General features: G+C 41.3%; 2 protein-coding genes across 6 annotated transcripts in view; one reads left to right on the top strand and one right to left on the bottom strand.

Annotated features, from left to right (window-relative positions):
* fyco1a (FYVE and coiled-coil domain autophagy adaptor 1a) overlaps window positions 1-23,782 on the bottom strand; it is a 219,484-nt gene that overhangs the window by 10,397 nt on the left and 185,305 nt on the right. For 4 of the 5 annotated variants that reach the window (XM_052015726.1, XM_052015729.1, XM_052015727.1 and 1 more), the window contains one exon: window positions 4,232-4,345. In XM_052015726.1, coding sequence (XP_051871686.1) covers window positions 4,232-4,345 — 114 coding nt within the window. The remainder of the gene's footprint in view (window positions 1-4,231; window positions 4,346-23,782) is intronic. The other variant, XM_052015730.1, reaches the window with a different exon arrangement.
* Window positions 16,123-17,631, top strand: LOC127570307 (C-X-C chemokine receptor type 6-like). Its single transcript, XM_052015734.1, has 2 exons — window positions 16,123-16,215; window positions 16,404-17,631. The coding sequence occupies exons 1-2, from the start codon at window positions 16,207-16,209 to the stop codon at window positions 17,484-17,486; spliced, it is 1,092 nt and encodes a 363-aa protein (XP_051871694.1). The 5' UTR covers window positions 16,123-16,206; the 3' UTR covers window positions 17,487-17,631.

Here is a 23,782-nt window from a genome sequence, read left to right as displayed (position 1 = left end):
TGGTCACACCTACAGGGCAGGCAGCAAGCAGATAGCTGGATGAACTCCAGGAAAGGTAGAACGAGTAGGTAGACTGTGCAGGGTTCCCCTGTAGCCATTCCTCTCAGCAGAAGTATACTCCTTTGGATACTACGAGGGGAGATGACCTATCAGGGCACAGCAGCAGCAGCCAGGTCAGTGGCACTGTGGCCGTTTCTGAGGCCCAGCAGGGAAAGGTAAAGTCAAGCAGAACAATAGTGATAGGAGACTCGATAGTTAGGGGGACAGACAGGAATCCACAGAAGAGACACGAAAGAGCCATGAAAGAGACGCCAGGATGGTGTGTTGCTTCCTGGGTGCCAGAGTCATGGATGTCTCGGAGTGACTGCACAACATTATCAAGGGGGAGAATGAGCAGCCAGGAGTCATGGTGCCCAATGGCACCAAAGACATAGGTAGAAAGGGGGAAGAGGTCCTGTAAATGAGTATAGGGAATTAGGAAAGAGGGGTGAAAAGTAGGACCTCAAAGGTAGTAATTTCTGGATTACTCCTATTACTAAGTGCTAGTCAGGGCAGGAACAGACAGATAGAACAGATGAATGCATGGCTGAGCAGCTGGTGCAGGGGCCAGGATTTCAGATTCCTGGATCATTGAAACCTCTTCTGGAGCAGAGGCGACCTGTACAAGAGGGACGGTTTGCACCTTGACTGAAAGGGAACCAATATCCTGGCCGGGAGGTTTGCTGGTGCTACTCAGGAGGGTTTAAACTAGTTTGGCAGGGGGATGGGAACCAGAACGCCAAGTCAGAAAGGGGAGGGATTGAGAGGAAGGTAGATGTCATGACCAGTAAGTCTGTAAGGAAGAACAGGCAGGAGCAAGGTAATAGACACAATGGGATGGATAGGTTGAAGTGTGTTTATTTTAATGATAGAAGTATTAAGGGTAAGGGTGATTAACTTAGAGCATGGATCAGTACATGGAACTACAATATTGTGGCCATTACAGAGACTTGGTTGAGACAGGGACAGGACTGGATGATTAATGTTCCAGGGTTTGGATGTTTTTGAAAAGATAGAAAGAGAGGTAAGGGTGGGGGGGTCAGTTGCACTATTAATCAGCTGCACTCAGAGGGGACATAATAGAGGGCTCATCCACTTCGTCTATATGGGTAGAACTCAAAAATTACGAAAGGTGCAATCACCCTGATGGGATTATACTATAGACCCCCCAACAGCCACTGGGACATTGAGGAACAGATATGCAGGCAGATTAGGGAAAGGTATAAAAACAACAGGGTTGTTGTCGTGGGTGACTTCAACTTCCCCAATATAGACTGGGACCTCCTGAACGCAAGAATTTTAGGTGGGGCAGAATTTATTAGGTGCATCCCAGAGGGTTTCTTAAGTCAGAATGTAGCTAGTCCAATGAGAGGCAGAGGCATACTGGAACTGGTGTTCGAAAATGAGGTGACTGACCTTTCAGTGGGAGAACATTTAGGGAACAGGATAAGAATGGACCTTGCAGGAGAGTATTAAATTGGAACAGGACAAATTACAGGAGTATTAGGCAGGAACTAAGGAGAGTTAATTGGGAACAGCTGTTTTTGGGCAAGTCCACATCTGACATGTGGAGGGTGTTTAATGACCAACTGCACAGAGTACAGGACAGGTATGTTCCAGTAAGAAGGAAGGACAAGGATGACAAGGTAAGGGAATCTTGGATGTCGAGAGAGACGCTGAATTAAGTCAATGAGAAAAAGGAAGTGTATGTAAAGTTTAGGAAGCTAAAATCAAACGGGGCCCTTGGGGATTATAAAGAAGCTAGAAAAGAACAGGAAGGGAATTAGGAGAGCCAGGAGGGGCCATAAGAAGTCCTTGGCAAGTAGGATTAAAGAGAATCCTAAGGCATTCTATACATACATCAAGAGCAAGAGGATAACTAGAGTGAGGGTAGGACCATTCAAGGATAAAGGAGGGAACATGAGCTTGGAGGCAGAGCATGTGGGCAAGGTCCTAAATGAGTACTTTGCGTCAGTATTTACCAAGGAGAAGGACATGGAGTGTGCTAATATGCCAGGGTATTTTGAGATAAAGTAAGAGGTAGTGTTGGGTCTCTTAAAGAACATTGAGATGGATAAGTCCCCAGGGCCTGATGGGATATTCCCCAGGTTATTAAGAGAGGGAACAGATGCAGTTGCTGGGGCCTTGACCAAGATCTTTATGCCCTTTTTAGCCAGAGGTGAGGTCCCAGAGGACTAGGAAGTAGCTAATGTTGTTCTGTTATTCAGGAAGGGAAATAGGGATAATCCTGGAAACTATAGACCGGTGAGTCACATGTCAATGGTAGGAAGCTATTGGAGAGGATTATTAGGGATAAGATTTATGAGCATTTGGAGAACCATAGCCTAATTAGGGACAGTCAGCATGGCTTTGTGAGGGGCAAGTCATGTCTTACTATCTTGATTCTTCCAAGGAGGTGACAAAGGTGATTAATGAAGGAAGAACTGTGGATGCTGTCTACATGTAAGGTGTTTGACAAGGTCCATCATGGCAGGCTCATCCAGAAGAATAAGATGCATGGGATCCACGGTGACTTGACTGTTTGGATTCAGAATTGGCTTGCCCATAGGAGACAGAGTGTAGTGGTCGAGGGGACTTATTCTGGCTGATACTAGAACCTCTGCTGTTTGTGATATATATAAATGACCTGGATGAAAATGTGGATGGGTGGGTTATTAAGATTGCAGATGATATAAAGATCGGTAGTGTCGGGAATAGTGTAGAAGATTGCCAAACAATACAGAGGGATATAGATCAGTTGCAGATATGGACAGAGAAATGGAAAATGAAGTTTAATCCGGCCAATTGTGAGTTGTTGCACTTTGGGAGTTCAAAGGAAAAAGGATAGTACACTGTTAAAGGCAAGACCCTTAACAGTGTTGATGTACCGAGGTATCTTAGGGTCCAAGTCCATAGCTCCCTGAAAGTGGTTGCACATCCTGATAGGGAAATAAAGAAGGCGTATGGAATGCTTGCCTTTATTAGTCGAGGCACTGAGTTCAAGAGTCAGGAAATTATGCTGCAGCTTTATAAAATTCTAATGAGGCCACATCTGGAATATTGCATTCAATTCTGGTCGCCTCATTATAGGAAAGATGTGGGGGCTTTGAAAAGGGTGCAGAAGAGATTTACCAGGATGCTGCCTGGATTAGAGGGCATGTGCTATAAGGGAAGGTTGGTCCAACTTGGGTTGTTTTCTCTGGAGTGGCAGAGGCTTAGGGGAGACCTGATAGAAGTTTATAAGATTATGAGAGGCAGAAATAGAGTAGACAGCGTCTACTCATTTCACAGAGTCGAAATATCTAATGTTAGAGGGTATGAATTTAAGGTGAGAAGGGGTAAGTTCAAAGGAGATGTGCGGGGCAAGTTTTTTACACAGAGAGTGGTGGGTGCCTGGAATGCACTGCCAGGGTGGTAGTGAAGGCAAACATGATAGAGACGTTTAAGAGGATCTTAGACAGGCACAGGAATGTGCAGAGAATGGACTGATATGGATGTTGTGGAACATTTCCCTTGAATCTTCAAGCATTATCCTCAGCTTCTTACTACCTGTTACTTTAGTTCTTCACCCCCAATGCCATTTTGACCTCTCTGTCTTCAGCCTATTTCAACAAAGCTCAATGTCGGCTCAAAGAATAACATCCCCATCTTTTGACAGGACACATTATAGATTTCTGGATTCAACAGTTTCAGATACATTATTTTCAGCATTTGGATTCACAGTTCTGGTGTTCAGCTTTCTCTTTCTGGTAACTTAAGACAATTATTCTGTTTTTCCCATTTACACCTCCTGCAAACTGACCTCTTGTTATTCACGAATTCTTCTATCACCCCTTTTCTCCCAGAAGGGTCACCTCTTCTGTCATTTACACTCTCTTGCCTTTAATCTTATTCCCTTGTGTTCTCTCCACCCCTCCAAACCTTCTCCACTTCTTTAAAGTCATTTAATTTCTAACTTTCCCCAGTTCTGGTGAAAGTCAACAACCAAGGAGGCAAGAAAGAGGTTAACAGTATCAGAAGATTTAAATGATCTTTTGTCGACTACTCAGAGGGTAAAAAAACATAAAGGGTTTTTATGGGATATTAGACTTCTTTCAGACATAGACTAACCAGATGGGCTGCAATAATCTTTACTGGTTCCCAGAAATTTCTGCGTTCTAATTTACCTGGAAAGCTTTTATATGATACTCACGTTATTTCACCACACTTCAACAAATTAATCTCTGCGTCTTGCATAGATTGTCTGGATCCATCTTCAGCTGGAATTCTTGGACCATCAACTGATGGAGTATCACATGCTGGACTTCTGAAAGAGTAAATTTATATCACTGGATGTGCAATATCTTTAGTCATGTGAACATAAAGCAGCCTCATTTGCAGAGTTGAAAAATCAAATAGAAAATAGTGGAAATACTCAATCGCTATCTAGATTGAGAAAGAATATGTTTGACTTATTACCTGTAGAGATTCTGGTAGTCCTAGATTCTATGTATTTCTCAGGCTTTGTAAATAAATCAGCCATATTTGGAGTCACAAGTTGTTCTTGGAGCAGGAGGACTAGTGGTTATCACAGTATAGAAACAAAATCATAGGTGCCCAGCAAGTTTTCATAGAACATAGAACACTACAGCACAGTAAAGGTCTTTCGGCCCAGTGTTGTGCCGACATTTTATCCTGCTCTAAGATCTATCTAACCCTTCCCTCCCACATAGCCCCCTATTTTTCTATCATTCATGTGTCTATCTAAGAGTCTCTTAAATGTCCCTAATATATTCTGCCCCCCACAACCTCTGCCGGCAGTGTGTTCCACGCACCCACCACTCTCTGTATTACTTACCCCTAACATCCCCCCATACCTTCCTCCAATCACCTTAAAATTATGTCCCCTCGCGTTAGCCATTGTCGCCCTGGGAAAAAATGTGTAATGTGCAATTAACCCAGGTGTAACAGGAATAATAGGTTGCTCCCTTTAATGTCCTTTCCATAAAGGGAGAAACTTGAAAAGAATTTTGAAAAATAGATGAAGACCAGTTGGCATAGTGTCTGTCATAACCAAAGATATAGGAAGGAACAGTTGTTGAATATTGCAAACTATAACTAAGTTATGTAGCAGCTATATGAAACTTTGGTTTGACCACATTTGGAGTATTGTGTGCAGTCCTTGTTTCTGCATTACTGGAAGGATATGGAGGCTTTGGAAATGGTACTGAAGAGGTTCACCAGGATGTTGCCTAGAGTAGACATTATTAGCTATAAGGAGAAATTGGATAAACTTAGATTGTTTTCTTTGCAATGTCGGAGCCTAAAGGGTGACCTGATAGAAGTATATAAAATTATAGAAGACGCAGACAGGGTAGATAGTCAGAGTCTTTTTCCTAGGGTGGAAATGTGAAATACTAGTGCGCATAGATTTAAGTTGAGAAGGAAAAAGTTTAAAGGAGATTTGAGAGGTGTTTCTTATACAGAGAGCGGTAGTTGTCTGGAATATGCTGCCGGGGAGGTGGTGGAAGTAGATAGGACAGCAACATTTAACAGGTATTACGACAGGCACATGAGTAGCGGACGGAGGAATATAGACCATGTGCAGGCAGATGGGATTAGTTTAACTTTGCAGCATGGTCAGCACAGACATCATGACTCAAATCATGTCCTGTACTCTATGTTCTAGTGTGGTGACCAAAACTGCACACAATACTCAAAATGCGGTCTAACCAATGTTTTGTACAACTGCAACATGATGTCCCAACTCTTATAAGATGCAGTCTTGACCAGAAATATCAACTATCCCTTTGCCTCTGCAGATGCTGCTTGACCTGCTGAGTCCCTCCAGCTGTTTGTTTTTTGCTTAAAATGCATTATCAAGGCAGTCAATTATTATTGAAATGACTGTGGTGAGGACAGGACAGGGTGTGTCCTTTCTGCTGTTAGCTCCTCCAATTATGTTGACAACATGGCATTAGTTCTACTGTTGAGTTCCACTAGGCTTCACATGCTCAAATGTCCTTCCCAATATGACAGTCAGCGTGATTTGTGCCACAAATAAAGACAGAAATTGCTGGAGATACTCAGCAGATCAGTCAGTATATGTAGAAATAGAAACAGAATTAGCATTTAAGTTTGAAGAACGTTCTGACATAGGGTCTTTGATCTGAAATGTTAACTCCATTCTCCTTTTGCAGATGCTGCCTGACCTTCTTAGTTTTTTCCAGCATTTTCTATTTTTATTCGGATTTCCAACACCAGCAATTTTTGATTTTCATTTCTCATGCAATAAATATGTTTGCACACTTCCAAATTGAACACAATTCAGCAACAGGAGCACCAAACAACAGATGCTGCATAGTTAAAATTATAAGGCTGATACATCAGCTGGAACTAGTGATTTATAAAGGATTAATATAACTTTCTTACTTTGTGCTCCACACATTTTATTAAGCCAAGATTTACAGTTTACCACATAAATGAGTTTAATGTCATCTGTGAACTTTAAGTCCCTTGTTCATGTTATGTCCAAAGAAGTGACCCTAATAGCCTTCTCTGAGAGATACCTTTTAATGATAAAAATAAATGCATTCATTCCCATGTTTAAGTAACTTTCAGTAAATTAAACCAAGAAGCGATTTCACTGAAGTACTGTTAAAATAAAAAAAAGAATTACACATTAATGGGAATCTATACATACCTATATATATGTTATATATATAGTGGAGATTTATTTTTAACATACCCTTCCTGTAACTGCCTCTGAGCTGCTTTCCATTCCACAGCTGTTCTATTTCCCTGTAAATGGTTTAGTTTGTAGTCAGTTTTTGTTTCTCTTTTGTTTCATATGTATGCCTCACATATTTTCACTGTTGTTGTTCAACACTATCAGTGAGTGTGTGCCTCCATCTGCACCTCCCTTCCAACTAGTTTATATGGCACTTACATTCAAGGATATCTGAATCGGTGGAAGTGTGTGTGTGTGTGGGGGGGGGGGGGGGTGGGGGTGGTGTGGGGGTGTGGGTGTTTGTGCATGTATGTGTGATTTAGGAGGCACAGGTGGAAAAAAGCTGTTTGAAACATGGTGGAGTTTAGTTCAGTTCAGAGAAAATAAGGATGGTTGAACAAGAACAAAGGCCAAGGAAGGTTAACAGTCTGGAGCAGAATGAGGGTTTGGGGGAAAAATACTTCTTTGGTGTAGCAGCACTCAGTATTGAAAGAGCATAGCCTAGTGTTTGGGCATGATGTAAATTAAGTCACATTGGAGTCATAGAGCCATAGTGACAGTACTCAGCACCATTCTGGGAGAATTTGGCAGCAGTGTTCTGTGCTCAGGGGGAGCTGAGTGTCTGCCAGTACACTGTTGGACCTGGAAATGGGACATGGCAAAATGAGGGACCTGATAATATTTAGAGCAAGTCTAGGGGAAGTATTTAAAGGATAGGGCCTGCAGGCAGCTGACACTAGGCTGAAAGAAAACAAGTTAAAGGATTGGCATTCAGGGAAGTGGGATGAGTAAAAAGATATATGAGGTAGGTATATGTTAAGTTACTCATTTTGCAGGCAACATGACAGCCAGGATAGAATATTCTAGTGTGACCAAAATGTGGCAGAGGAATAAATTCAGTTTTGTCAAGGAGGTTCTGGGCCCTAAAGATGTATCAAAGGAACACCTGAAGAAAAAATTGGTAGAGACCCTTGGGTAGTTTAAAGCTGCTTAAGATAGGATTTGACTTACTACAACAAAAAAAGAAAAAGCAAATAAGCAGGCAATCTTAACCTTTAGGTGTCTGTGGAATAAAGTAATAGAAAAATTTTAAGAAGTTAAACATATCAGGAAAGAGGAAATCAGCTTGCCAAAAAATGGAAAAATTATCACATTAGGAAAATCAATTGGCGCAAATTGTTGCTCAGTTGAATGCCAATTTTGGACATATGGGTGCTCCTTCTATTCCAAAACAGAGAAAGATATATGGGCACCATGTAGTGACAGCAGAGTGCATATAAAGCTAGTGCATTCACAGGTAACACCCATTGCTAGTATGTGTAGACATTGTAATATTGATTTGACACCAAAGATGCTATTCTTGAGCTCAAAACTCTGCTAACGCCCACTTTTAATCTTGTGTGCCTGAAATGATCGCTCTGTTTCAAGGGTGCTGAATATATCCAAAGAAGAGTGTATTATGAGCCTAAAATTGGATGGTAAGAATACAAAGTGGGTACTTAACCCTCCTGTGATGCTCAGAAAGTGAAAGCTTATTGTGAGCCAAAAATTTGTGAAGCCAATGTGCAGGTGTGGGAAGTGGCAGCAGCAGAAAGAGAGCAGAGAGTCATCTGACCCGGTGAGTTTTGTTTTCTCTGTCCATTTGCTTGGAGTTCTTTCTCCCCCCAGCAGAAGCCAGTGCACAGGTGCAGGAAGCGGCAGCAGGAGGAAGAGAGCAGAGAGTCACCTAACCCGGTGAATTTTTTTTTCTCTCTCCTTGTTTGGGGTCTTTAACCATAAAAGAAGGGTAGGGTCTAGTGGAGCGGCCATCGTTGGAGAGGCTATTGATGGAGTGGGCTAGAGTCAGAGTGGGAAATTAGAGGCTTTGACTCAAGAGGCTTCGATGAGAAGAGGCTGAGGCAAAAGAACTGGTAAGAAGGGTAAGTTTGTCATTTTATTATTGCTGCTTTGGTCTTAGATTCCCTCAGTACAGTGTAGGCAGGATGGCAGATACGGCAATGGAATGCTCCTCCTGTGGGATGTGGGAAATCATGGAACATGATGGTTTCCCTGATGACTGCACCTGCGGGAAGTGCAGCCAATTTCAGCTCCTGAAAGACCGGATTAAGGAGCTGCAGTTGGATGAACTAAGGATATCCGGGAGGCTGAGCGAATCATAGACAGGACTTTTGAGCAGGTGGTTACACCCGGACGGCAGGATTCAGGTAGTGGATGGGTGAAAACTGAGAGAGGTAGGGGGAGAAAGAAGTCAGTACAGGGTCCCCCTGTGGCCATTCATCTCAGCAACAAGTATACCCCTTTGGATACTGCTGAGGGGGATGACCTATCTGGGCAAGGCAGCAGCAGCCAGGCCAGCAGCACTGCGGTCGGCTCTGAGGCTCAGAAGGGAAGGGTGAAGTCAGGCAAAGCGATAGTCATAGGGGACTTGATAGTTAGGGGGACAGACAGGAGATTCTGCAACTGCAAAAGAGACACCAGGATGGTGTGTTGCCTCCCGGGTGCTAGGGTCCTGGATGTCTCGGAGCATTTGCAGAATATTCTTAAGGGGGAGGATGAGCAGCCAGAGGTCGTGGTGCATATTGGTACCAATTACATAGGCAAGAGGGAGGCAGAGGTGCTGGCAATGAGTATGGGGAGTTAGAAAGGAGGCTGAAGAGCAGGACCTTCAAGGTAGTAATCTCCAGATTACTCTTGGTGCCACAAGCTAGTGAAGGAAAGAACAGGATGATAGCACAGACAAATGAGCAGCTGGGGAGATGGTGCAGCAGGCAGGGTTTCAAGATCTTGGATCATTGGAACCTTTTCTGGGGAAGGGGTGACCTGTACAAGGTTGGAGGGGAAACCGATATCCTGGCAGGGAGGTTTGCTAATGCAACTGGGAAAGGTTTAAACTAGCTTCGCAGATGGATAGGAACCGGAACAACAGGTCAGTAAGTGAGAGAATGGGCAGGAGGGCTGATGTCAGGGAATGTAGTATTAGGCAGATTCCTAATAACAGATGTGATGGGATGAATGGTTAAAAGTGTTTGTACTTTAATGCTAGAAGTATTACGGGCAAGAGTGGTGAACTTGGAGCATGGATCAGTACATGGAACTATGATGTTGTGGCCATTACAGAGACTTGGTTGAGGGAAGGACAGGAATGGGTGACAGATGTACCAGGGTTTTGAAGTTTTAGGAAGAATAGAGAGGGGGGGTAAAAGAGGGGGAGGAGTTGTAATACTAATTAGAGATAATATATCAGCTGCACTCCAGGGAGACATAATGGAGGGCTTGGACACAGAGTCTATATGGGTAGAACTCAGGAATAGGAAAGGTGCAATCACTCTCTTGGGGGCGTACTATAGACCTCCCAATAGCCACCGGGACATTGAGGAACAGATATGCAAACAGATTAGGGAAATGTGTAAAAATTGCAGGGTTGTGGTCATGGGAGACTTCAACTTGCCTCATATAAATTGGGACCTTTTTAGTGTAAGAGGGTTAGATGGAGCAGAAATTGTTAGGTGTATCCAGGAGGGGTTCTTGGATCAATATGTTGACAGTCCAACAAGGGGAGAGGCTCTTCTGGACCTGGTGTGGGGTAATGAGCCTGGCCAGGTGACTCACCTATCAGTGGGTGAGCAATTGGGGAACAGTGACCACAGCTCATTAACTTTCAGGATAACTATAGATAAGGATAGGTATGGGGCTAGCGGGAGGGTTTTAAATAGGAACAGGGCCAATTATGAAGGCATACAGCAGAAACTAGGTAGAGTAAACTGGGAACACCTTTTTGCTGGCAAGTCCACGTGATACATGTGGGAAGTGTTTAAGGATCAAATACATAGGGTACACAGGATAGGTATGTCCTGATTAGAAGGAAGTACATGAATGGCAAAATAAGGAAACCTTGGATGTCCAGAGAAGTGATGAACTTAGTCAAGAAGAAAAAGGACAAGTATGTAGAGCTTTGGAAGTTAGGATCAGATAGAGCATGTGAGGACCATAAAGAAGCTAGAAATGAACTCAAGAAAGGAATTAGGAAAGCCAGGATGGGCCATGAAAAGTTCTTAGAAAGTAGGATGAAGGAGAATCCAAAGGCATTCTATACCTACATAAGGAATAAAAGGATAATGAGGGAAAGGGTAGGACCACTTAAGGATAAAGAAGGGAATCTAAGTTTGGATGCAGAGGATGTGGGTGAGGCTCTGAATGAGTATTTCTCTTCAGTATTTACCCAGGAAAGAGGCATGCAGGATGCAAGAATTGGAACTGAGGGCGTAAACATGTTAGGGCATTTAGAGGTCAAGGAGGAGGTAGTGTTAGGTCTCCTAAACAGCGTTAAGGTGGCTAAGTCCCCACGGTCTGATGGATATACCCCAGGTTCATGAGGGAGGTGAGAGAGGAAATTGCTGGGGCCTTAACCGGTATCTTTGTGTCCTCTTTGACCATGGGTGAGGTCCCGGAGGACTGGCGAGTGGCTAATATTGTTCCTCCATTTAAGAAAGGAACAAGGGAAAATCCGGGGAACTATAGATCGGTGAGTCTCATGTCAGCTGTAGGGAAATTGCTGGAGAAAATTCTTGGAGATAGGATATACGAACATCTGGAATCCTATGGCTTGATTAGGGAAAGCCAGCATGACTTTGTGCAGGGCAAGTTGTGTCTTACTAACCTGGTTGAGTTTATTGACAAGGTGATGAGAGAGATTGATGAAGGTAGAGCTGTGGATGTCATCTATATGGACTTCAGTCAGGCATTTGACAAGGTCCCACATAATAGGTTAAACAAGAAAGTTCGGATGCATGGAGTCAGTGGAGAATTGGCTGCGTGGATCCAAAACTGGCTTGCCTATAGAAGACAGAGGGTAATGGTTGAAGGGACTTATTCAGGCTGAAGGCCTCTGAGTAGTGGTGTTCCGCAGGGATCTGTACTGGGACCTCTGCTGTTTGTGATGTACATAAATGACCTGGATGAGTATGTTGATGGGTGGGTTAGTAAGTTTGCAGACAATACCAAGATTGGTAGAGTTGTGAATCGTGTAGAAGACTGGCGACAGATACAGCATGATATAGATCAGTTGCAGATGTGGGCAGAGAAATGGCAGATGGAGTTTAACCCGGATAAATGTGAGGTGTTGCACCTTGGTAGGACTAATGTCAAGAGGCAGTACACTCTTAAGGGCAAGACCCTTAACAGTGTTGAAGAGCAGAGAGACCTTGGGGTGCAAGTCCATGGCTCATTGAAAGTGGCTACACAGGTAGATAGGGTGGTTAAGAAGGCTTATGGAATGCTTGCTTTCATTAATTGGGTATAGGAGTCAAGAAGTTATGATGCACCTTTATAGAACTCTGCTTAGGCCGCATTTAGAGTATTGCGTGCAATTCTGGTCACCTCACTATAGGAAGGATGCAGAGGCTTTAGAGAGGGTGCAGAGGAGGTTTACTAGAATGCTGCCTGGATTACAGGGCATGTGCTATCAGAAGAGGCTGGACAAACTTGGGATCTTTTCTCTGGAGCGGCAGAGGCTGAGGGGTGATCTGTTGGAAGTGTGTAAAATTATGAGGGGCATAGATAGGGTGGGTGGACAAGCAATATCTTTTTCCCATTATTGAGCAATCCAATACCAGAGGTCATGCATTTAAGGTGACAGGGGGTAGGTTCAGAAGAGACGTGAGGGCTAAGTTTTTTTACTCAGAGAGTGGTGAATGCCTGGAATGCATTGCCTGATATGGTGGTAGAGGCAAATTCAATGGGGGCTTTTAAGAGGGGCTTGGATGGGCACATGAATGAGAGGAAAATGGAGGGATATGGGCATTTTGTAGGTCGGAGGGATTAGCTATGTCGGCACAACATTGTGGGCCGAAGGGCCTGTTCTGTGCTGTACTGTTCTATGTTTTATATGTTCTTAACAAAAAAAGTGTTACGCCATTTATATATCAATTATTGAGGTCTCATTTGATATATAAGTTTTGTTAACCCCTGAATGCAATACCATTGGCCTAACTGTAATTCAGATATTCAGATCCATGTTTAGCCTAACGTAGTTATACCCAACAAGCTAAGTGCTCTAAGTATTGCTACCCAAATGCGGAATGCTGCTCCAGGCTTCATATTCAATCCATGCAGGCTGCTCCTGACTACAGTTATTACAAATACACACACCCCAATTGCTGTTGTGACCTTCAAAATCTCAATCAATATCCTTCGTAATGAAGACTTACTCCACTCACCTTTTCCAATCCCATCCACCACTAACTACATAGAGTCATAGAGTGATATAGCACAGAAACAGGCCCTTTGGCTCAACTCATCCATGCAGAACAAGTTGCCTATTTGAACTATTCCTATTTCCCTGCATTTAGTGCCTCAAAAACCTTTCCTATCCATGTACCTGTACAAATGGCTTTAAATGTTGTAATTGTACCCACCTCTTCCACTGCCTCTGGCAGATCTTTCCATATACCTACCACCATCTGCATGAAAAAGTTTTCCCTCAGATTCTGTTTAAATCTTTCCCCACTCACCCTAAACCAATGCCCTCTAGTCTTGAGCTCCCCTAGCCTGGGAAAAAGATTGTGACCATTTACCTTATTTATGCCCCTCTATATTTTATAAACCTCTATAAGATTACCCCTCGGTCTCCTACACTCTAGGGAAAAAAGCCCCAGCCTATCCAGTCTCTCCTTATAGCTCAAGCCATCCATCCCAGTAACATCCTCATGAACCTTTTCTGCACAATTTTCAATTTAATGCACCCAAGTAACTGGAACTGCACACAGTAATCCCAGAGTGGTCTCAACGATGACTTATACAGCTGTAATTATGTCCCATATCTTCTACTCAATATCCTGACCAATGAAGGCAAACGTGCCAAATGCTTTCTTCACCACCCTACCTGTGTCTCCACTTTCAGGGAAATATATACCTGTATCCCGAGGTCACTCTGTTCTACAACACTTTCCAGGGCCCTACCATTTACTCTGTAAGTCCTACCCTGGTTTAACTGACCAAATTGCAGCACCTCACACTTGTCCAAATTAAATTCCATTTACTATTCTGTAGTCCATTTCCGAAGTTGGTCTACGTCCTTTTGTAAACATAGATCACCCTCTTCACCACCAATTTTCATGTAGTCCATAAACCTGCTAACCATATTAACAACATTGTCATTAAAATCATTAATATAGATATATAGATGACAAACAATAGTGGACCCAGCACCGGTCCGTATGGCACATTGCTGGTCACAGGCCTCCATCTGAAAAACAACCCTTTACTACCACCTCCTGCCTCCTTCCACCAAGCCAATTTTATATTCAATTAGCCAGCTCACCCTGGATTCCATGTGATCTAACCTTCTAGACCAGCCTACCATGTGGGATCTGGTCTAAAGTTCATGAAGACCACATCTACCACCCTGCCCTCCTCAATCCTCTTGGTCACCTCTTCAAAAAACTCAGTCAAATTTGTGAGACACAATTTCCCTTGCACAAAATCATGCCGTCTATCCTTAATCAGTCCTTGCTTTTCCAAATGCTGGTAGATCCTGTCCATCGGAATTCCCTCCAGTAACTTTCCCACCACTGATGTTTGACTCATTGGCCTATTGTTCCCTGGCTTGTCCTTGCAGCCTTTGTTTGAATAAAGGCACAACGCTTACCACCCTCCAATCTTCCAGTACCTCACCCTTATCTCTGCCAGAACCCCTGCAATTTCTTCCCTAGTTTCCCTCAAAGTCCTAGGATACACTTGGTTAGGCCCCAGACACTGGTTAGGACCCAGAGACTATGCTTTAAGATTGCCAGCATTTTGTAATGTGAATATGTCCCAAGATATCATTAGATATCTTTATTAGTCACATGTACATCGAAACACACAGTGAAATGCACCTTTTGCGTTGAGTGTTCTGGGGGCAGCCCGCAAGTGTCGCCACGCTTCCGGTGTCAACATAGCATGCCCACAACTTCCTAACCCGTACGCCTTTGGAAAGTGGGAGGAAACCATAGCACCCAGAGGAAACTCACGCAGACACGGGGAGAACGTACAAACTCCTTACAGACAGCGGCCAGAATTGAACCCGGGTCGCTGGCGCTGTAAAGCGTTATGCTAACCGCTACATTACCATGCCTGCCCCACTATCGTGCCTGCCCCACTACTGTGCCTGCCTTATACCTTATTTCTTATACCTTAATTAAGGTATCATATACCTTATTTCTTAGCTTGCATGACCTTCTCCACAGTGAATACAGATGAGAACTATTCACTTAAGATCTTACCATCCTTTGTGGCTCCACACATAGATGACCATATTGATCCTTAAAGGGACCTACTCTCTCCCTAATTACCATTTTGCTCTTAATAAACTTGTAGAATCTCTCAGGATTCTCCTTGACCTCATCTGCCAGAACTACCTCATGTCCACTTTTGTCCCCTCCTGATTTCCCTCTTAGGTGAACTCCTAAAGCCCCCCAAACAACATGGACCCACTTCCCTGAATTCACTTTCAAGACTTACTTGAGTGAGGACAACTGAGGTCTCTTAAAGGCTGATTCAGTTTCTGCAGTTTCTTGGTTCAATACTGATGAGTCCCAAGGCCAAACAACAAGGTTGCCCATGACTATTAATTCATGCTCAAAGATAGTTCCCGATGCCCCCAGACACAGGTGTATAAAACAGGGTGAGCAAGAAGGACTAATTCCTCTTAGCAGAGAATTCAATAATTATGGTGCATAGGATTTCTTCACTCCACGAGTGATGCTGGGTCTGAAACTCACTGCCCTGAAAGAGTGGTTCAGGCCAAAACCTTACCACACTTAAGCAGTACCTCAATGAGCAGTTGAAATAAGCAGTCTACAAGGCTATGGACTACGAGCAGGGAAGGGGGATTAGCTTAAGTAACATTTTTTAATGGATACCATGAGAAGAATGGTATCCTTCTATGCTATAATTTTTTTATGATTCACCATTTGCACTGACAAATTAATTTCAGACCAGAAAGACAGCACTCTGTACCTAGATAGCAGTATAGATTTCAAAATGCACAACTGTGCTTGACAAATGTAGCCTGATAGAAGACTGAGAAAAATGCCACCAATTTAATGTGCATGAATCTTAAGAAAACCTTAAAGAAGAGAATGTTCAGAGAAATTAAAGGCATGGAATTATGATGAGAATGGCAAACCATATTATAAATCAATTAGAATGCAAATAAATATAGATTAAAAGTTAGTTTCATTGTATGAGTGGAAGTGAAAAAATTCCACTGCCAAGAAAAGTTATGTTCATTTGAAAGACCAGAAATTACTTATTATGTCAGCATTTAGTTGAGAACAGATATTACTTCCTTCTTTTCCAAATTTGACAGTGATTTCCGTTTCACAATCCAAGCACACTCTCGGAAAGCAAGCTACGGAGACAGTGCATGGAGAACAGAAGTCAATCAAATCATAAAAACATTCTACACCTTTAAACAGATGGCCCAGGTAAAATTTTTTTACAATATGTAAACTATGACTTCTGTTTTGATGAAGAATCATATGTTTGCTTTACTAGTTGTATTAACCAAATGCACATAACAGTTTCAATTGTAAATATCAAGTGTAAGGCTTAGAATATAGAACTTCTTAATTTAAAATCTACTCTTTACTAATTATCACTATTATATTTTCAGCTACCCTTTACCGAGATTCCAGTCACCACTGACGATAGTTTCGAATTCGAATATGCCATACTAGACCCTTCACTATTTGAAACACCCTGTGAAATATCAGGTGTCATAAAGTTTGGTAGGTTTTTCATGCCCAGTTTATATGGAATAATATTTTTGACAGGGCTTCTGGGCAATTTGTTGGTCATTGTGACATATATCTGTTATGTGAAGCTGAAGACCATTACAGATATCTACATGATGAATCTAGCAATCGCTGATATGATCTTCCTTTGCACCCTGCCATTCTGGGCAGTTGATGGATATACTGATTGGATTTTTGGACCTTTTATGTGCAAAATTATGAATGGTCTGTACACTATCAACTTCTACAGCTGTATGTTAACTCTTGCCTGTGTAAGTGTCAACAGGTACAATTTCATTGTTCAATCAACAAAAATGCTTAAAAGTAAAACTAAAATGGTTCACAGTAAGTTAGTTTGTACAGGAATTTGGGTGCTTGCAATCATCCTGACCCTTCCAGAATTTATATTAAGTGAAGCATACACTGGTATACCTGACAGAATTATCTGTACTATGGTGTACCCTCCTAATTCAGACATCATCAAAGTAGGAGTCCATGTAACTCAGATGGTGGTGGGATTTCTGATACCCTTTGTGACTATGATTATTTGCTACACATTCATTGCAAAAACTCTGCTCCATGCTAAGGGCCGTCAGAAGAGTAAATCATTAAAGATTATAATTGCAGTTGTAATTGTATTTATAATTTGTGAACTGCCATTTAACATTGTACTCTTGATGCAAACTCTAGAAATCATGAGTGAAGAAAGCATGAGTTGTGAATACAGGGTAAATGTAGACTATGCAATTATAGTAACAGAGGGAATTGCCTATGTACACTGCTGCCTCAATCCTATTCTGTATGTATTTCTTGGAGTGAAGTTTAGAAACAACTTCTTGAAGATTTTAAAAGATGCTGGATGTATTAGTCAAAAACAATTAGCTAAATATCTTAAAACTGAGTATGAGACATCACAGCAAAAATCAGGTATATCTGAAACAACCAGTTTGCACCCTTTATAAAAAATACTGGATGGATCAAGAAATTAAAATGTATATCATGGTAAACTGGTTTGGGACTGTATGTGGTTTCTTAATCTTTTGCCGTAAATTTGGTGGGCATTTTCTAATTCAAACTGAACTAGGGCTTTAAAGGATAGTTATGCTGAATTTCATACAGAAACAAATTCTACTTTATTATCTTCAAACATAAATTGTAAATAGAACCTAACAGTTGTATGTACCATTCAAATGTGTGCAAATATGTAATTATCTAATTAAATATTTGATAAAATTGTTTAATATTTATGTGGTCTAAGTTCTTTTTGATTCCTTGGTGCAGAATGCAGACCCTAAAATAATGCAAGAGTAAAAAAAAACTCTTGGCTGCAAATGAGATTTGAAAATGTGCAATATCACAATCAATGGAGGTGCACTCAATGCAGTAAAGAAAGAAATTCTATTTGAACATAAATTAAAATCCAAAAAGAGCAGAAATACAGATCTAGCAACATTTGACAATAAAGATTATTTTTTATGAATATTGATTGGTTTTCTATGTTTTTTTGAGAAATAAATGGGACTGAAAGCCTGAGTACTAAAGGAAGTAGTCATAGAAATAATGGATGCATTGGTTGTTGGCCTCCAATATTTGACAGATTATGAAACAGTTCCTGCAGATTGGAAGATTGGTAAATGTAACCCCACACCACCATTTAAAAATGGAGGGAAAAAGAACACAGAGAACACAGACCAGTCAACCTACCATCAGTACTATTGAAAATGCTGGAGTCTATTATTAAGGATGTGATCTCAAAACAGGATTAGACAAAGCCAACATGGATTTTTGAAAGGGAAATCATGTTCGACAAACCTGCTGAGTTTTTTGAGGTTGTAACTGATAGAATTGATAAGGAAGAACTGATGGATGTGATACATTTGAAATTTCAGAAGACTTTTTATTAAGTCCCACAAGTGAGGACAGTTTGCAAAATTAAAGCACTTGTGATTGAGGGTGATCTACCAGCATGGATTTAAAATTGATTGAAGTACAGGAAACAGGGCATTGGAATAAATTAGTTGCTAGGATCAATGCTTGGGCCAAAGCTATCCTCACAAACTGTCCAATCGCTCAGCACATCAGGCACCTCCTGCCCCATCTGTGGAAGAATCTGAGGTTCCCACTTGGGCCGTATCAGTCACCTCAGGACCCACAAACAGAGAATAGGCGCGTCATCCTCAGTGCTATGGGACTGTCTGATAAAAAGATTCAACTTTTATGTCAATGATTTGGAAGACAGAACCAAATATGATTTTTCTAAGTCTGCCAACTACACAAAACAGAGTGAGATTATGAATTGTAATGAGGATGCAAAGAAGCTTCAAGGCAACTTAGACAACTTGAGAGAGTGGCAAATCCATGGTGGATGCGGAATAACATGGATAAATGTGAAGTCATCTACTTTGGTAGGAAGAATAGAAAGGCAGAGTATTAATTACATTGGGACAGATTGGAAAGTGATGTACAAAATAATTGTTTTGTCCTTGTACACCAGTCACTGAAAACAAACATGCAGGTGGAGCGAGTAGTCAGGAAGGCAAATGGCATGTTTGTGTTCACTGCAAGGCATTTTGAATGCAGTAGCAAGGAGGAACCAGTGGCTCCAGTCTCACGATACGGGGAAGACATTTTGAAGTGATAGGAGCAGAAATTTCTTCATTCTACCAAGAGGATACTGGAGACTAACTCATTGAATATAGATGGAGATAGATCGACTTCTGGACATAAAAAATATTGGGCAATGGAGAAAGCACAGGAACATAGTATTGAGACAGAGGAGCAGCTATGATTTATTTAAATGGTAGGGCAGATTGAGGGCCAAACGGCCTTCTGTTATTTTTCAATGATCCACGTTTGTTTATTCCAGGTTTCCTTACTTGCCATGTGCGTTTTTGTATGTACTTCTTCTGTAAACTAATTATTATGTATTAGTATTTTTTATATATAAGTTATTAAAAGCCCAGAAATGAAGAATTTTGAAATACATTGCATCAAATTCTAGAACACATTTTAAAAGCAGCATTTAAAAAATGTACCTCATTTATATTTTTTATTTTATTTTAGCTTTTACTGTGCGATAGTAAGAATGGGTCAGATCAGACCTAATCTAGCTCATTTTGTCTGAATTTGCCGACAACAATGTTCATCCACCCTTGCTAATCTGATTCAGATATGGAAGATCCCTTAAGAAAACCCTCCCTACCTGAGAATTTTCCCAAAAAGCAGAACAGGCCTTGAGCAGCAACTAGACCTCGGGCCACACCATGAATAGCTCTGACACTGGTTGTTGTGGAAAGCCTTTGAAGTATTTCTCAAAATAACTCAGAGAATGAGAGACTTCTAAAGATAATTCAAATATGCTTAGAGACTTAAAAGAGTAATATATTTATTTCAGAATTTATTTCAAGTACTAGAAATTAATGAAACAGATTGAGATAAGGAAATACAAAGGAAATTAATCAAATCAATGACCTCCCACTATTTTTTTTAAGGTCAGCATTCCCAAACACTACAACCAAAAGCTAAGGAATCAAATGCAAAGTCCATCTGCCCCCTTAGTCCACCAGCAGACTTGGAGGTCTGGTATGTTATCATCAGACCTCCAGCTCATCTCTGTTTTCAATGCATACTCATGTAAGCAAGAGATAAACTGACCCATGAGAATGACACAGCCAGCAGTTCTGTAAGTAAGTATGATTCACTGCAAAGAAACTTAATTTATCTTGTTTTCAAATGGATTTTCTTTCCAAAATCTGTTCAGAAGGATTTTATTTCAATATGCAGGTAGAATAAAGAAACTCTGCAATATATACCAATAGGGCAGTATTCGTATGCTTATACCAGACCCTTGGTTTCCTTTATAACAGCACCTACTGAATTTGTTAGCTTTGGCATCTCAGCTAGGCATCAGAAAGGCCATGTAGTTTTGTGGGGTTATTGGCTTCCTCAATAAGGTGTCATGAATGGCATTAACATCAGACAGAGAGTAACAAGGGATTCCATGCTATGAATATGCAGCTGGTATGCGACATGACTTAGACGATCCTTCTTATCTACAAAGTGTTTTTATTCTTTAATCCTGTGGTATCCAGACCTCCTCAATCTTTTTTGTGAATAAAGATAATTTAAAACAGTATTTGATATTTTGATAATGCACAAAGCAGAGGAGTCATATTATAAGCCAGGAGAGCTATCAGATTAGTGATTTGGAGGAACATTAGAGTTTTGAAAACACATCTTTCGGTAGGGAGCCCTCAACTAACATTGCCCAATGGACCCTTTACAATTCAACCACATAGAAAGAACTTCTGCCTTCAATGGGCAAAGAGATGCTGGTTCCGTTGGGCCTTGAATTTCAGGAAGCAGAACATAATGAGTCCAGTTAAAAGCTGCAAAGACTGTTAGATGGCAGATACTCTACCATTTTCTTTACATGATTTATATAGGCCCATCTCGTCATCTTTTCTATAACATGCAAATCTCAGATGTATCCTTCACACCAAAACCCAACAGCATCTGAGAACAATCTATCCTGATATTACTTTACTAATAATCATTGCCTGAGTTATTAGATGAGATACAAATAAATACAACATTTCAAGTATGAAGATAATGTCTATGAATAACGAAGCACAGTAAAAGCACACATTCTTAGTTAATAAGTCAATTTACTCATCCTTAACAGCGATTCCCTAAAATCCATATATGTCCCATTTGTATCTCAGATTTTAATTTTTTTTAAAGCGCACTGGAGGAGCAGAACTGTGAAAGGTTGCATACATAGGCCCAATGTCAACCGGATGGGGAACTGCTGCCAGCTTCATCTTTTAAGGATGTTCTACAGTACCTTGGTTTTACTTCCAATGTCTCAGTGGCATTGCTCACTGAGAAAGACCTGGCTTGTGCTCTGTTCCTGAGAGTTGGCAGTATCAGGCACATTCCAACCATCTTTTTCCATATGGAAATAGTGGCAAGGGAAGATTGGGTGAACCTCCTTCAGAAAGTGCAAAGTTGTATACCTACTGCTTCAGAGAGCTAGCAAGATGATATTTTAGCACCTGAGATACTAACCTGACACTGACACAAGACGTCAGTGATTCTCACAGCTGTAATTGAGTATCAAACTCTTGCACTGCAAGGGGTACAGGGTTTCAAGATGAGACATCCGATTCTTGACTCTTGGCAAACATCATGAGCCAATTTCTTCTGCAAACAGAAATGTAAATGAGGGCCAGACTGGGAGTTGTGATGTGCATGATAAGAGGTATGAGGGAGATAAAGTAAAAGGTAGAAAGGTATGAGAGTGTTAAAGTGGAGAAGGAATTCTGGAATTATGTAGGGTAGTAATCTCACTGGAGTAAGAGAATTAGAGGAACTCTTAATCAGAGCTCTGCATGAACGGTTGGTCTTTGCTTTAAGAGGATGAAGTGTGTGCTTGGATTTTCAAGAAAGAAAAAAGAGAGAATAAGTAGCTTTAAAGCACTGGCCAGGCTATTGAACTTCTTGTGATACTTCTGTATCCCTGGCAATAAGTTACCACTTCCCCATTCTTGCTGCAATAGTCTTGGCAAATTTGGTGGTACACACCTGTTAAGACTTCATTTCCAGTCTTCTAATATTTCCGGCAGGGCTGCTTAACTGATGTTCTAGATGGAGCTCTGTCCTTTGGCCACATATGGCACTTGAATGGTCAAAGTATAATCAAAATATAGGTGGTGAAATAATGAAGTAAAGTATTTTGGAGAGAAACAGGACAGTAATTGACAACAGTTATTTTAATTCCTAGCTGTTATGAAAGAATGCTTTCAAGCAACTGCAAATATATTTCTTTGCAGTTTAGTTGAATCTATTTTAATTTTATTTTGTATGTAAACAAGATTAACAGAACTTGAATATCCCCCCTCTGCTGGTCACTGGCAGCCATAACAGATTTCTTAATTACTTTAATAACACTTCAAGCCATCATTTCTACCATGAACCTTTCAACAGCAAACCTGTGAACTGATTGCAAAATTTCACAACTCTCTATGTAATATTCTGTGCTAAATCTTATATTATAATATATATCTTATATATTGTAAGTGTGACTCCTCTTTCTGGGTACCTAATTATTGGAAACAGTTTGCTTATAACTATTCCATCTTAATTCTAATATTTGTATCAATTATCCTGTAAGTTGATTTCTTCTTTCTATACAACATTCCTTCCTAGCTCAGTTTTTTAAGTCTTTTTATTTCTACATACTTGGCAGCATCTTTGTGCTTGTATTGCACTCCCAATATTACCTGACTATGGTGCAGCAAGTAATTAAGAAAGCTAACAGAATGTTATGGATTATTATGAGGGGAACTGCATACACAAGTAGAAAGGTTATCCTTCAGTTATACAGGGCATTGGTCAGATCCCATCTGGAGTATTGTTTGCATATTGAACTCCTTACTTAAGGAAAAATATTAATATGTAGGAAACAGTTCAGAAGTTTACTAGATTAATAACTGGAATAGCCAGCTCGTCCTTTGTTTAAAAATAAGAGGTCACCCGCTTAAGTTTGTTGCAATGTAAACATTTTTCTCTTGGTCTTAAACCTTTGAACTCTTCTTCAAAGAGCAGTGGTAGCAGAGCGTTGAATATTTGTAAAGCTGAGGTAGAGGGCGGCATGGTAGTATAGTGGTTAGTGTAACGCTATTTTTTTATATATAAAAATGTTTATTCGCTAAAAGCACTACAAAAGGACATCTAGTGTCAAAATACTATAACTAATACAGAAAATAGAAAAAAACTATGCATCTACATAACTACATCAATAATGCAAACTAACAACCGCTAAACACACACACATTTCAGAGAAGAATCGCATTTTCACCGTCCACGACACATGTCCCTGAGGGGCCCACCAATCGAGGAACTCAACCAGGGTGCCCGCGGATACCACATGCTCCCTCTCCAAGGACACCCGCGCATGGACATAAGCTCGGAAGATGGGCAGGCAGGCAGGCTGGCTGGAACCCTCAGCCGCCCGCCACCTGGACTCGTGGATGGCCAGCTTGGCCAGGCCCAGGAGAAGACCCACAAGGAAACCCCCGCATGACCCGTCCCCCCGCCGCACCAGGTGACCGTAGGTCAGCAGCGTCGGGCTGAAGTGAAGCCACAGCTTGAGCTGCAGACCCTTCAGATATGCAAAGAGGGGCTGCAACCTCTCACACACCATGTACACGTGGTACACCATCTCCTCCCGGCCGCAGAAGTGACAGGTGGCCGG

Source organism: Pristis pectinata, chromosome 5 (genome assembly GCF_009764475.1).
Source record: "Pristis pectinata isolate sPriPec2 chromosome 5, sPriPec2.1.pri, whole genome shotgun sequence".
Classification (NCBI taxonomy): Eukaryota; Metazoa; Chordata; class Chondrichthyes; order Rhinopristiformes; family Pristidae; genus Pristis; species Pristis pectinata.
The sequence above is the reverse complement of the archived record's forward strand: the minus strand, read 5'-3'. Positions and strand labels throughout refer to the sequence as shown.